We start from the raw sequence: 15,544 nt of genomic DNA on the forward strand, positions 1-15,544 counted from the left end.
ATGCAATTCGTTTCGTTTTCAGCAAAAGAGAGCGTAAGTCTACAGTATTAGCATAAAAAATTCATAAAAAATAAAATTCACTTCGAGAAAAAAGGTCTTCAAAGACTAGCAGTTTCAGGCATGCAATCTTAAAATTAATTTGCTTTCAGACCTCTTGATTTAAGTATAGTTAATAAAAAATCAAAACGGCTTTTTATTACAAATTTGATTTCTATAATTTTGTATATGAAAAGGTATTATATTATTTTATTAACTCATTAATTTTAATTACTATTATTATTATTATCAACATTCCTAACATTGTTGGTTCATTGGAAACGCACATTTTTAATCAAATAATTGCAAAGCATCGATTTTGTAAAAAAATTTGGTCAAAAATTAAGAGTATTGTAAGAACGTGAGTAATCGAAATTATTAAATTAATTGCTTTATTCAACATTTTTCCACAGTGCACACCTGCTCCATCGCTAAATTCATTAAAATTCATGGGCTATATCGTCACTTACCCGTCTGTTTCTCGGCCGCCTTCAGGGTGTATCCATCGAGGGCAATGGCATCGCTGCGGCCTCGTCCATTAACGGCATACACATAAATGCGAAACAGGCGGCCAGCATCTAATCCCGTAACGCTCAAGGCCGCGAACTTGGCACTGATGTTGGCCTGCAGCTGGCCACTGTGCTGATCGAAGATTTCCATGAGGAACCACTGCCGCATTCCGCCATCGAACCCTGCGAAAAAAGAGGGAGACTCCGATTGCATAACTTGGCACGAACTGGGGCTTACTTAGCATATTGAATGGGATTGGCATTGGCCAAGAAGACGGGAATTCGAGCTTATTAATATTAAGTAGTTGCGAATCGACTGCGGCTCTTGTTTACACTTTGCCAATGGTTTTGGTGGAGATTTGTGGAAGGTAACGATTTATTTACAACTTAGATTGCGTGGACAAGACATTTGTTTCAGGATTTCTTTGATGCCAAGGACAACAGACAAACGGAATTATCATCAGCAAAGGTATTGTATTGCTGCCCCAAAAGTCTTAAGCTTCACGACTAACACCAAATAAGCTGTGAATAATTCGGGAAACAAAAAAACAGAAATATATAAGGTAAAAACAAGGGCAAAGGTTTCTTAACATGACCATTAGAATTATAGTTTAATCTGATACAAATACTAATAAACGACGCAAAAACTACATAGAACAACCAAAGAACTATCTCATAAATGTCAAGGTGTCGTTCTATTTTAATTTTTCCCACTTTTCTATTAAAGCCTTTTAAAAATAATTTATTACTCAGAACCGGTCAACTAAAGGTCACCCTTCCATTCCAGTTTTAAGAAAAGCTTACTGGTAAGGAGTCCTCAACTCATTATCGACTGTCATTGAAATATGTATTTTTAGTAATCTAAAGTTACATTTTAAATGCCATTTAATCACACCACAAAAGAACTGACCAAACCCACACGAATTCGCCCCTTTAAGAGGAGGGAGAAGCGGTTTGGTCAAAAGTAAGAGGCTAATGTTGGACCACTTCTTCAGCGTCTGCTTTTGCTAGCTTTGGCAGCTCAGATGGCACTTCATTGTAGACACAAAAGCCGACTTAAAACAATTGCGAAAAATGTTAAAATATTTTGTAATAAAGACAGCGGCTAGTAAAAAGGCTTAGGGCGGGTTCCGAGCCCGAGGCGAAATTGTTGTGGAAAATGTTTTATATGTTGCTATGAATTTTAGTTGTTGTTGGCCAGCTTTTTCAGCTACCCGAAATCGCCCACACAAAGAAAAGGGCACGGAAATAGAGCTAAGAGAATGTGCTTGGCCTTTGCCTCAAAGCGTCATTGTTGGCCGGGTGGTCGGCGGGCTTATTCAATTCCTATTTTCTGCTCCCTTTCAAGGGATCACTCCCACTGCTCGTTCGCGGCCATTTTGTGCGCACTTTAAAACGTTTAGCTAATGAAATTTGCCGCAGCTCCGTTGTCAGAGCGAGACAAAAAAATTTCATTGTAATGGGTTAATTTTATTTACTTGGCTACAGCAACAATGGCTGCTGCCCAAGTGGAGTAAAATAATAAAACAAGACCGACCAGCAGCAGAAACAGCAGAAACACTCAGAAAAATAATTATATAATTATAATAATAAAATAGTAAGGTAAGAAAATAATCAAAATCAGAATGGACTAGTGATTTTACAAGCCCTGAAATTTTTAATGGATTTTATGACTTTTCGATAACAATAATCCATGGTAGAAAAATTCAGTTACTCTTTTTATTAGAGCAAACAAAGGTCTTATATATTCTTCAAAGTATTTTCAGTTCAAGTTTATTTTAAATTGTAAAATATAACATTTTAATTTGTATACACCCTTTCTATAAGTTAAATTGGTTTCTCAGTGCAGCAGCATCATCAGCAGCGAAGAAAAATGTTATAAACTGAAATTTTATTATATTAAACCGACGCTTGATGAGTTTGGTTAGTTGCTGTTGCCGCTGCCTGCCAGTTTGTTTTATTTTTGTTTTCCGAGAAAAAACAGCAGTAGCCAGCCAAAGATGTAGAGAGTTGTCTTCAGCAGCGTACATTGGATTCAATTCGAGTCGGGCAGAGTTGGTTTAAGTTCAGTTCGGTTCAGTTTGAGCCAAGTTGAGCTGCGGCGACGGCCACGTCGAGTTGAGTTGGCCAAGTTGCGTGCTGGCTTATTAAAGTCGACCGCAGCTAAAGTTGAGTTATTATAAAAACAAACGACCAAAGGGCTGGGGGCGTTGCTTGTTGGATGGTGGGTAGAATGGGGCGTGGCATTTCAGTCGTCGTTTGCCTTAATGTAGAGTGCAATATAAAAAGTATCGCATTGTGCGCGGTACCCCCATCCTGATGCTGCTGCTCTTGTGTTGTGCTTAAACAACTTGCGTTAAAGTTTTAATGATGCTGATGACTATGATAATAATGTGCAGCCACTAAATTAGCAGCCCGAAGAACGGTCGAAGGGAAACGGGCGGAAATGGCAGTGGGGGTGTTGTGGTAGTAAGGCGAACAATGGCTTTGCAACAAGGAAGGGTGATATAGAGCTAAAGCAGCTTAATACCATCGTTGCAGTGCATACGTAATGATATCTAAAGTTAGATCATCAAGTATACGCACAATGGCCGCTAAGGCATGGTTAAATAAATAGATAGAAGTGTGTACAATTCTGATAAGAACTACGTTTTTAAAGTTGTGTTAATTGTTTTGTACTTTTTAGAATATTTATTATCCAGTATTTAACAAAGCATAAAAATTAATAATTTTGTATGTTAAAAGTTGAGATATTTAAAATTATTACTGCTTTAAGTTAAATTTTATATCATGACGCTATAACGTAAGTAAGCAAACAAATATATAACAACTTTATTATTTATGCAGTATAATGGTACATCCATTTTTGAGATTTGATTCCAGCTTTAATTTTCCTATTAAGATCGATTGATTTCATAAATAAAAAAAATAAAAGTTAAAAAAAAGTAACTATTTAATTCGTAAAACTTATCGTTAGTTAATAGGCATAAATTATTTTCTACCACAGATGCTTAACCCAGCCTTGAATTCGAACATAAAAATTAAAAAGCTACAACGTTTCCGAGGAGCTTCGTAAATTACAACAATAAAGACATTGCAACGGAATTTCCCTCCATTCTGAAGCGCGTAGTAATGCAATTACACATTACGCATACGCGGAGTGGGCGAGCACTTGAGACAACATTAAGTGAGCACAACAATTGCGATTGCCAGCAATTGGTGAAAAAACATTGAGCGCTTTAAGCGGTGAAAAAAAAAAACAGTGGAAAGCGCCACGAGGGGGGTGTAAGAAACAGTAACGGGAAAAGAGCGCCATTAAGTATGCAGTTATTATGCGCTTTTTGTTGCACTTCTTGCAGCAGCCGCCTCGTTATGCAACGCTTTGATTTGCGTTGCCTTTTCGCAGGATCCGCCAGCCTTTCCCCTGTTTTGGCCCCCTCCTCTGTCTCCGGTTCGGCACTCAGGGGCTGCATAAATGCATCATAAGCTTGGAGGAGCTGTTGCAATTTGCAAGGACATTTCTCTGTCTGCGCTAATGTGCAACTCTATCGCTGCGAACTTTGAACTCTGGGACTGCAATTTGTGCTGCTTATTTTGCGCTTTGCTGGCATTTTTCTGTCTTTGCGCTTTCCGCTCTTGTGCTGCGCATAAAATATGCGAATTGAATTTGTATTTAAAGTTTCCGTTTTCCTTCTTCGGCAACTCGCAGGCAGCAAGTTGCCTAACAAGCCAAAACATTTTGTATGTACAAATTTTCGCTTAACTTTGGGCCGTGCGCTCCTTCAGCTCGCAGTTCATCACTGGACTGCCTCTATTTTATTTATTACTGAAAATTTTAAGCTGGATTTGAAATTTTAGCAACATTATTTCCCCCTTCTACGCTGTGTTTCCTTTCTAGTTTTATGCTTTCATTGCGTTTTTATTATTTGTGTCTGCATCACGAAAGGAAGTTGGCTTTGCTCTACGATTGTATGAGTGTGTATGGCGGAGTGGGAAGGGGAAGGGAAAGGGGTAAATACGAATCCGTGTCTGTATGAGTGGATAGACATGCTCGTAGATGGCTGCCAAAGTGCACTTAAGTTGCTCATGTATTTTAAATGAGTCTGAAAAGCGTTGCAGGAAACTCAACATATACAAGTTACAGCTCTCCTCGCACACTCATGCTCATGCTGCAAAGGAAGTCTCAGGACATGACCATTCCCCCTTTAGCCCTGCGGAACCCCCGGCCCCGTCTCCGCCCCAACCAATGACCAATGCCTTTTCGGCCATTGATTGGCTCATCAGCAATTATAGAAACAAAAAGGAAAAGAGACCAAACCGAACGAAAAAGGGCAACAAATTGGCTGGCAATTTGGCGTATGAGTATGAGTGTGTGGGCCATATAACTCACCTTCAATGCAATAAACCTCCAGCGAGTCGGACGTTTGATTGACCACCGTACAATTGGTGGGCGCTTCCGGTTTGCCAGCGGCTATCAAATGGAACACACAGGGCTCTTTCTGTTGACCGACATTGTTGTCGGCCCAGCACATGATGGTGCCAAAGTCCATTTCCTGGAAAATGCGGAGAAGAAGGCGTTTCATCAATACTCAAGTGTGAACATGGGTTAAAAATAGATTGCACACATGGAAAAACGTTCGAAAATAAGAATTGCGTTATGGAATATTCTTCCAATACAACCTAATTTAAACGAGTTGTATATATATTGTTGACTTGATAAATAAACAACAAAACATTTGCTTTCTAACGTCTAAGGACTTTGTGTGAACTTTGGGAAAATTAAAACCAAAAGTCATTAATTAACGCCTGAGAATTTTTTTTAAGAATTGTATGAAATAAATGTACGTCATTATATAAGCACTAAATTATTTCTCAATTTTCTCCCAGTGCTGCTACTTGAATTCATCTCTTGGACACACATTTAAATGGAATTCAAGCAGCCGCACACGACATCAATGTGAACTTAATTCATTAAATCAATATGGATACGGGCCAGTGTGTTGTCAGAGTTGCTCCTGATTGATTGCAGCTGTCAATAAGTTTTTCATTAATATAATTTCATGTCATGTCAATGCAGAAAGGCCAAGGAAGGACAGAAAAATGCCTGGCAGTAAAAACAAATGAAGCATTTTGTGGCTCTCCACCCCCGGGCCATTACATACTCGTTTATGTATGTTCGCTCGTGAGAACTGTGGGAGAGGAAGGAAGTCATGTTAACATGGTCCTAATGCCTGTCTATCCCATTGTATCCCAGTGCTAAGTGGCCGCCTGCGGTCTTGGCCATTGTTTGTCGCTCTTGTTTATTTGTTTGCATTTTGTCAAATGTTGTGCTAATGAAATCCTTCGTCTTCGGTCAAGAGCACACACACACCCACCAAACTATCGGACCATTCGCTCACGTCCCCCACAATTGATTCGCCTTTATATTCTGTATATGCGTATCTGCGTATCTTTGTATCTTTGCGGGGCGTGTTTACCTTTGGCCTTTTCCGTTGACTGCGAGCACTGGAGTCAACGCACTTAATCAACTTCAGGCGGCCCGGACTCATTAAAAATTGAAATCACTTTCGGGTGCACGTCGAAATGTCAACGCAAATTGCAGCTTATTAATCAGTCGGCACGCGTTTCAACCTCGTCTCTTTGCTTTCGCTATCTTTTAAGTCGCAACTGGGCGTGGTTGTCATTTTAATTAGGGCAAGAAAAGAAAAACAGAAATAAATACCAAAAGAAAAGTTTGCCATCAGTCCGGGGGAAAGTCGAGATTTATGGAGATCGGGGAATGAGTTCGGTTTTTTTCTGCCGACGTAGATGAAACTCCAATCATCTAGAAAAAGAGTTGGGGTTTTAGCAGAACTGATTGATTACTTTGCCTAATACATTCATTCCCCCAAAAATCGATAGAGAACATTTTGGGTGCTTATGAGCTAAAACGATCCGATTACTAATTCCACTTTTGAAAAATAAACTATTTACGTACCTGTCGTCAGCATTCTTCATTAAAATTAGGGCTTAAATTGTAGGTCAGTTTACTTTAAACTGTTTGTTTTCTCAGAGACAATATAATATGATAATTTAGTAAAATGAATAATCTTCGAAATATTTAAATTCATTTTAATTCTTCTTTCTTATAGTCCAACAAAATATATTCAAAAGCTTTTAAGCTTTAACTAATTTTCTATAAACTTTATACAAGCCCAAGAAAATCATATAATATTGATGTTGAGATAACTTTCCAATAAATAATTGATAGCAATTATTAAATTTCTTCGAGTATTACTAATTAGAAGTTAAGTTTTATGGACATTTCTCACAAGAAATTCAATAATATCATTTATATGCCTCACACCAATTAGTTAGACAAGAGTTAAGACTTAAACTCGACTATCTATCTATGCATTTATAACGAAATTTAAGTCGAAAATCTTTAGTTGTGAATAACTAGCTTATTTTGCCGACAGGATGTTTAAAGACGAAAATAGATTGCAAATATTCAGCATCCTTTGACTTGGATTTTAAGCAACAATGCTTATGCAAATTTATGACAAATTTATGAAAATTAAAATAGGTTTGCCCAGTGTGTAATAGCTTTTGCAGTTTTTGTTGTGTGTGGCAAAAGTGTCGGCACAAAGGCGGCCAGTTGGCAGCTGCCAACACTGCGCATCAACACCTACGGGCTAAAGGGAAAGTGGCTGAAAGCAGGAGCTTCGGCTTCGGCTACGGCTACGGCAATATAATAATGGAGCTGCCAGGACCAAAAGCACCAAGCCAGACAGTCACTCGCACACAATTGCATGGCATTTAAGGTAATAATCAATGTGGGAGATGCACAGAACGCTCTGCTTTTTCTATTTGCAACTGTCATCACCCGCCCGACAATCCTTGATAATTTCTAGTGCCCTGGGGCCCCTGAATTTATGCCCCTCTATTTATTATGATTATTTTATTGTGTTTATATTGTCCTAATGTTGCGCCAGCAAATGTGTAAATATTGTTACAGCAGCAACATTTTCTTCATAGGAAGGAAAACCAAAATCCATAAAATAAATATACTCACGTATACTGGATACTTTTCCATGTGTGTATCTGCGTGTTTTGGGGCCCCAGATCTAAAGAGGATCCCATTTCTAGGCATGGCATTCTGTGCATTTCGTTTCAAGTCAAGTCTGCTGTTATTATTTATGCATTTTAATTAAAAACTTAAACATTTAAGTGACATTTTAATGAGTTTCTTGCAGTGAAGTTCACACAGAGCTGCGATGGCTGTGCTCCAAAAAGCCAAGAGACCGAAATTTATTTTCGTGAAATATTTGAGAAATTTATATGTCAGCAGCGGAAATTGCTTGACATGAAAGCCTGGCAAAAATTGCTCCGCCCACACATAGAAAATAGCAATGGAATCGAGAAAAAATGTGGGGAAATGGAGAACGAGAAATGCCCATGCACAAAACAAAATTAATGAGCTGTTGGCTGCCTTTGAGCAAGTCGCTTAGGCAGGAAAAAAAAAAGAAAAGGGGGGAAAAGCGAAAAGAAAAATCCCAACCAAAATGTGATGACGACGACGACGACAACGACGTTTGAGTTGCGGTTGGCGGAAACCGGAAACAGCATATATGACAACAGAACGGAAGGGATTTTTCATATTCAATTGAGCTAAATGATTTATGTCTGTGTGTGTGTGTGTGTGTGTGTGTGTTTCGGTTGGCTGTAATTGTGTGTGTGTGTGTCCAATCAGTGTGATGGACGAGTGTTTGTGAGCGGAACTCATTTGAATGCCGTTTGACTGCCTCGAAATTTGTTCGTTTGATCGGTGAAATGTTTGCTGAGGTTCTCCCCACCAGTTTGATTAGTTCCAAGCCCAAAAAATGGTGGCGAAAATAAAGAAAAATACGTAAAAAAGAGTGAAAAAAAGAGTGGAAATGGACGGCAAAGTGCAGAAGAAGCCGCAACATTTTAAACTGGGTCAGCTGGAAAACCAGACGGAGCAAAGGACCCGACACCCTAACCCAAAACCAAACCAACTGGGTGCCATGCAACTTGAACAACTGTGTTGAGTGCCTCTTCTCAGCAGCTCCCTCGTAAACCCCCTTGCTGTCCAATGCCATTTGCAGCATCCAGTTGCAGCTCCTCCACTGTCATCGCATAATGGCAGCCATGTTGGCTTACAAGCGACCGCAAGCCCAGTCCGAAAAACTTAACACGTTTGTGGTCAGACAGCGAGGCGGAAATGTAGGTGCCGACTGGTTGATGGGCAAATCCAGCCATGAAAAATCCTCGACAGGAGTTGCCTTGGTCTTCAAGATTCCAAAAAGCGCTCCAATGTTGCAGAGATTTCTTTCACACTTAAATATAACTCAAGCTTATTCACAACTGTATGTATTTTGCTATGACAACATAGTTAATATTCTTGTGCACTCAAAATTACATGTTAGAAATGAGATATTTTATTATTCAATTTAATTTTTCCAGAAGCCGCTGTTAAAAAAAACTTATTTTTTAATTTATAGTTATATCAACACAAGTTTGAAATCTTTCAGAAAAATAATTAATAATTAGATATTCATTTCAAATCTATAAAAAGAAGAAAGCAAATGAACAGCGATTTTATCAGTTGCTTTTCATAACGCTTGGTTTTAGGTTTCACCATTCGTTTCTGAGCTTTACTGACCGGCGAAGACAACAAGTTCAATCTTTTTGAGTGCCAATTCCGATGTGCAAGCATGGCATGCAACTATGTTTTGGCTGACCGTTAAAATTTACACATCACCCAAAGCAACATCTGCTGTCGGAGAGCTGACATGGGGAATATCAAATGCAAAAACCGAAATCCGAACGATTCGATGGGAGTGCAGCTCATTGATGGCCAATTTGCTTGGCGAATTGCTGGGGAGGAGCGACGAAAACTGCAATCGCAATTGCTGTTGGCCATTGCGACCATTAATGCGAAAATGTTACCAAAATCGACAGACACGGACCCAGAACTTTAGACAGAGAGGTGGAAGGTGCTTAGCTTTATCCTCTTCATTTTGGCCAATGATGATAGCTATTAAAGTCAATGGCATTTACTTCCAATAATTTTTCCAGCTCTTTTGTGCTAGCTTTTTTGATTTTTCCCCAAATAACCTTTGTCATTCAATGATGTTGTTGTCGATGATGATGGTGATGGTGATGGTGGTGGCGCTTCTGCTATTGGATTTTTAATTAGAAAGCAGTGCTAATAGAATTTTTAATTAAAATCGCTCGACCGCCCGAATGGTTGGCTGTTGTCTCTACCAGGAAGGACTTTGCTCCAGTTTACTGGCCCTGTTGCTGGCTGACAACATGACACGCACACAGGCCAAATAAATGGCAACAACCATGTGACCCGCCTATTAATTAAAATTTTTGCTATTCAAAAACAGACAACCCCCGTGGAGTTCAATGGTTACTACCGTGCACATATAAAAAAAATATGACTTAAAACATAATTGGGAAAATTTTAAAATTTATAAAAGAATTTTATTGTTAAAAGTGGTAATACAGGGTGCCTAAATTTGCTAACAACACTTTCAAAAAATGCATGCAACGTTTTCTTGTCATTTTTTAACTTTCAGTTTCTTTATATTACGGTAATAATCAAATTTCTTAAAGTATCAAGTTATGATCATACATTTTGAATTTAAATGTATACCAATAATATTATAGATTTCAGAATTTTAAACCACATTATTTCTTGTATAGATTCAATTTCGTTATGCTTTTTTCTGGTCAGTGTTTCTGCCGTCCAAAATTTCAAATGTGTCAATAACAATTTCACATTAAGGGCGAGCGCAGCAAAGTTTAAAATGAAAAATGTATCAGTACGCCGCATGCTACTATCTACCACTAGGAGTGAATCGAATGTAAAAATTGTTTAGCATTTAACGTGACGAACGGGTCACGCATCCCCAGAGCACGATCCCGCCGACATTTGTCCGTTCCCAGGCGACCTTCCGGACTTTCCGGGTTTTCCGGACTTTGGGGACTTACCTTGACGGGCGTGTAGGTGAGGGTGGAGCCCTGGGCGGAGTGGGGCCGGAAACCACTCTGCGGCATGTCGAAGGTCTCCGCCGTGTTGTTGAAGGACCACTTGAAGTTCTCCGGCGGCGGAAAGGCATCCACTTCGCAAACGATTTCGGCCGCCTCGTTCCGCGCCACTCCATAGATTTTCTTTTGATCGGGCCGACAAATTGGCTTATCTGTGTGGCGGAAACAGAGAAAAGAGTCGGTGAGTGCGGAGATCGAAACAAAGTTGGCTGTGCTGTGGCTGTAGTGCATTCTGCTGTTTGCATCTGCAGCTGGAATCAATAATCGCATCAAACTCTTTTCGAAGTATTCTTTGTTTGAGACCCTGCCTCTCTGCAGGCTCAGAAATCCCAAGTAGAAAAGTTCACCCTTCTATTCGGCTGCCCCAGCTCCTTTGTTGCCCATTCAAGCAGCTAACTAAACAGAGAAAATGGCGAACAGAAAACAAAAGCCGAAAAATAACAGAACCGAAACGGGTTGGTCAACAAGAAACTGCGTAGAGGGCTAGTACGGAAGGGCTTAATTACCTTTGCGGATCTTTAAGCTTAACTCAACTTTAAACCGAAAGTAATGGAAATTTGTGGCCCATGTGGCATGTATCACAGTTGCCCCACACTTTGATTTTAATAAGCAATTTCTATATATTTATGAATTCAATTTAATTACGCAACAATTTTAAACACGAACTCCAAATAACAGCAGCTACATTATTATTAAATTAATAATAACAAATTTAAAGTAAGACCCGTTTACATTATTTCGTTAAACAATATATCCATTTTTATAAAGCCACAAAAAGAAGACTCGACAAAAAGAAAAACTTTCTTCAGCGAAAACTTTTAGCAGAAGCTACGAGAAGTGCAAGGAAAATCTGAGTTGCGCAGGCCAGGGGAATATTCAGTTTTCTAATCCTTGGCCGGGGAAAATCTTTCAACTGTCTCTTGTCCCAGCCACAAAACTTGCGAAAGTTGCAAGTGGCGCATTTATTGTGCCATTTGACAACTGTCGATATTGCATGCCAAGCTGGCCAAACCGTAAACAAATTTTAAGCGCATCTCGGGCAGCGGGGGAATACACAGTTGCCAGTTGGACACTGAGCTTTAAACAAAAGCCCGGCCAGCACAGGAAGAAAAAACGAAGTGGAAGTAATAAAAGGAAAATGGCGCCGAAAAAACAAAGGCATAGGGCCGCAACAACAGACGGAGTGGTTAAGGTCTCGGTGGCGAAAATGAATAGAAGGCTCTCTGGCCTGCTAAATTGCTCGAAAAAGGCAAACTAATTAACCAAAGTTTGACTCGAGACAGGGCCAAGTTCAGGAATCCAGCACAAATTGAGCAGAAGATTTGCGGTCCTGTCTTTCAAGCAGGAAAGCCCCCTCAACAAACTTAAGCAAAAGACCCAAAGCAGTTTAAATAATATCGTTGAGTAAATGGTTTTTGTATACCCTTTAACAAAGTTATTCTGGAGATTTGTCTGCTCAGTTCAATATTTATAAAGTTTTATTCAGTAGCTGTTACCAACATTTTATCGTCTACCTACTTTAATACATTTCAGTTGGACTTTACCATAATCCATAGCTAGGTAATTGGCGAATTTAAATATCAACTTGTCCAACTTGACAATAACTTGGGCTATTTTCCACTATTGTGCCACAAAAGTTCGAAGCGAGAGATTGCTTTTACTCTTTCCCAGATCCACTTCTTCGCCCTGTCCACAGCTCAGCGATACACAAAGGAGCATTCAAGCAGCGCACAATAACGGGGCGTATACGCAATAAAACTGCAAGAGGCCCGCACGAGCGCACAATGCTGGGAGTGCCCCGTTGAACCCCGGATCCCCCGCTGTTGGCCATCCATCCTCATCTCGGGCCATACTCGAACACTCAATAATGCTCGTTTTTGTATGTCAAAGGTTCACTCGAGAATCCAAACAGCAGCAGCGGGAGCAGCATGGCCGAAGAAGGATTTCAGTGGGTGGTTGTGGGTCACAATTCGATTTTCTATTTAAGCCCCCGCCGAAGTATTCGTTAATGGCCCGAGCTCAGCCGTTCGAGAGCGTTTTTATGGGTCAGCCAACACAATACGCGGCACACAATGTGGTGTGCGTGTGTGTTGAGGTGCCACAAATCAACATATACCGCCCACTCAACCCGATACTCACACATCACTTTCAGCTCGACCACATTGGAGTCTCCATCGCCCTCAACATTCGAGGCGGTACAGGTGTAGTTGCCAGCCTGGTGACGAGTGACTCCCTGGAGCGCCAGATCTCCGCTGCTGACAATCACGCCCGCTCGCTGGTTGTGCTGGATGATTTGGTGCTGCAATGGCGGGATTAAGTCGTTATTAAGGGGGAAAATGCTCAAATTCGAGATGGAACTCTAAAGCCTGAGAGAGGAAGAGTGCCGTTGGCCAAAGCTAATTGAATTTAATTAAGCTGCCTTTGTGTGAGCTTTTCAAACCAAATCTAGATGCATTTAATACCTCACAGGTGATTAAAAACCCTTTCATTAATTGAATATGTGTATTAACATTCCTTCTTTGTGGATTTATTAAAGACCTTTTAAAATTGAAATACGTGTATGAATTAATGTTCATAAAATTAATAATGTGGGTGTAAGCCCTCCAATATTAGACTTATTAATATACCCTAATTATTAATCATCCTAATCATTGTTGAACTAGGCTCTACAATCAGAGCAATAATAATGTTCTTTAAAATAAAGCTAAGATAGGCAGTAGTTCCAGAGTGCAAAACAATTGTAATGCTTAAAAAGGTAGTTCCGCAGTTAAAAATGTGGTTCATTCAAATTCATTTAAAATTGGTTCCCCTTCGATGATTTGAATTTACCCATATCTGAAGTCTTCCCTTAAAAGTTTGCTTAGACAGCACTTATTCACATACATCCCTCGGATACAAGGTCACCTATCTGGGCACTTTTCGACCCCCTGAAAAGCACTCATAAATGCGCGCATCACTGAACTCGTAGCTTCATTAAGGAGCTGCGCCTTGGCTGGCTACGTGCCTGGCATCGGTACTGAAAAATCAGCTATTTCAGATATTTACTTTAAGTTTTTTCCTAGGCACACACTAACGTAGGGCCACCCACACAGAGGCCTTCACACCCGAATGCTTACAGAGGCTTGACCTTGTTGCCGCCTTTTCCGCACTTTCGCTCTTATTTTGAAATAATGCTCGAAGCCCGATGTTCGCCTTTTGGTTTTGTAGCCTTTTCCCCAACAGGCCGGCACTAAACAACATTTTGACGCATTTCCCCAGAGCCTTGTGCCATTTAGCAGCAAAACAAATTCGCACTTTGGCCGAGCTCAGCAAACAAACAACTGGGGGGCGGCGGGAAAAGGGCGTGGCAACAATGAAAGCATTGAAATAAATAGAAATAGAAATAAAAATGTGTATAAATATGGTCGACAAAAGTCAAAAAGCCAGAGACAGCCGAACAAAGCCTGGACGACCTTAGCACACATCCATACTGTGATGCCTATATCTGGATGTGTGTGCAAATAAATAGAAACAATGCAGCCCGGCAACCCAACACTTAGATAATAGTGTTGTTGACTACACTTGAAAAGTCGAAATAATAAAAATTGGTTCTTAGAATATTCATTTAATTGTTAGTTTGGCAATCGATTTTCCTGCTATTGTACACTTTTAACTTGTTTCAAAAATATTAATAATTTTGTTACACAAAATCGATCGGTTAATAAAGAGTTTGAAAGTATTGCACTTAAATAAATAAATATTTTTAAAAGATAATTAAATCTTTTAAAGTTTTGTTAAGTTATTTATTTATTTGCTAAGCAGTTTTGCTATTTGTAAGTGTACATAATAGGCCAGGATAGAACTAACTAGAGCTGAGAAAATGGAACGGCAAGAAGTTCATACCCGATTGCATTGGGTAGGGGTCGTAGATCCTGGGAATACCACGCCGCGTCTTTTGTTTGTTGTCCCACTGGTGTGTGTTCTCTCCATTGTACAGATGTAAACAATTATTTAGATGGTTAGACAGGCGGTGAATACCGAGGCATGACAATATTTGCCCACTAGTTACATTTTGGCTATTGAATTCCATTGCCTTTGTGGCGGAATGATTGATACTATTGGCCAAGAGTAACACGAAACCAGATTGCAGTAACAGATGTACCCATATTATGTGCAATGCTTTGTCGCAATTAGCATTTCTCTTGACTTGTTTAAAGATTCTTAAAGTGCAGAAGAGCCCCAAAGGCATTGTTAGCCCCGCCCCAACGAAGGACCTTTCTCGTTTTCCGCACAGCCTCAATTCCCGTAGGGTTAGCTTAAATAGCCCAAAAGGGGGAAGAGCGAACTGTGGCTTGGCTCAGCGACCTTGTTGTCATAAAACAAATAAAAATGTCGCCATGCATATACGAAAAGTAAATAAAGTTCAAGGTTGTCGCAACCCAAAAAATAAAAAAAAAACGTGAAAAGGAGAAGCAAACAGAAGGTGGGCCAGCAAAGCCGTTCCGCCCCAGTGGGCGCAGAGGATTATTTCAAATAGTTTGGGGCACATCCGCTGCAGAATTTCCGCCCGCAGCCGCCACCCATCACCCGTTCGAGGTCACCACCCCTAACAGCACCCACTTCCCGCTGACTTGATGATGTCTGCACAACCCTTTAGTACCCCTCAATGCTAATGGCGCATTTTATGCGTTGCCATTTCTGTTTGTCTGTCTCTCAGCCGTGTTTTCGACATGTTTGCCTGCCACTACTCAAGCGCCAAGCGCCAAGAGCCCAGGGCCACAATCACAATCCTCGCCGCCCCTTGTGTTCGTCTGTCGGTGATGTTTGTTCCGACTATAAATACCCAATTAGTGTCCGTAATTTATCTGATGGCTCGGCCTGATTGAACTGATTTGGTTTAGCTTTTCCCTGGGCACTTTTTACACGGCCTCTCTTCCTTAAAGTTTCTCTAAAGAACT

The 15,544-nt window shown here is 40.2% G+C and overlaps 1 protein-coding gene across 1 annotated transcript in view; it reads right to left on the reverse strand.

Moving 5' to 3' along the window:
• The window catches only part of LOC128266512 (hemicentin-1), a 59,335-nt gene that overhangs the window by 5,767 nt on the left and 38,024 nt on the right, over window positions 1-15,544 (reverse strand). The window contains exons 10-13 of the mRNA XM_053003084.1: window positions 12,747-12,906; window positions 10,551-10,759; window positions 4,936-5,098; window positions 507-728 (exon numbers count right to left, since the gene is read on the reverse strand). Coding sequence (XP_052859044.1) covers window positions 507-728; window positions 4,936-5,098; window positions 10,551-10,759; window positions 12,747-12,906 — 754 coding nt within the window. The remainder of the gene's footprint in view (window positions 1-506; window positions 729-4,935; window positions 5,099-10,550; window positions 10,760-12,746; window positions 12,907-15,544) is intronic.

The sequence above is a fragment of the Drosophila gunungcola genome, chromosome 3R (assembly GCF_025200985.1).
Source record: "Drosophila gunungcola strain Sukarami chromosome 3R, Dgunungcola_SK_2, whole genome shotgun sequence".
NCBI lineage: Eukaryota > Metazoa > Arthropoda > Insecta > Diptera > Drosophilidae > Drosophila > Drosophila gunungcola.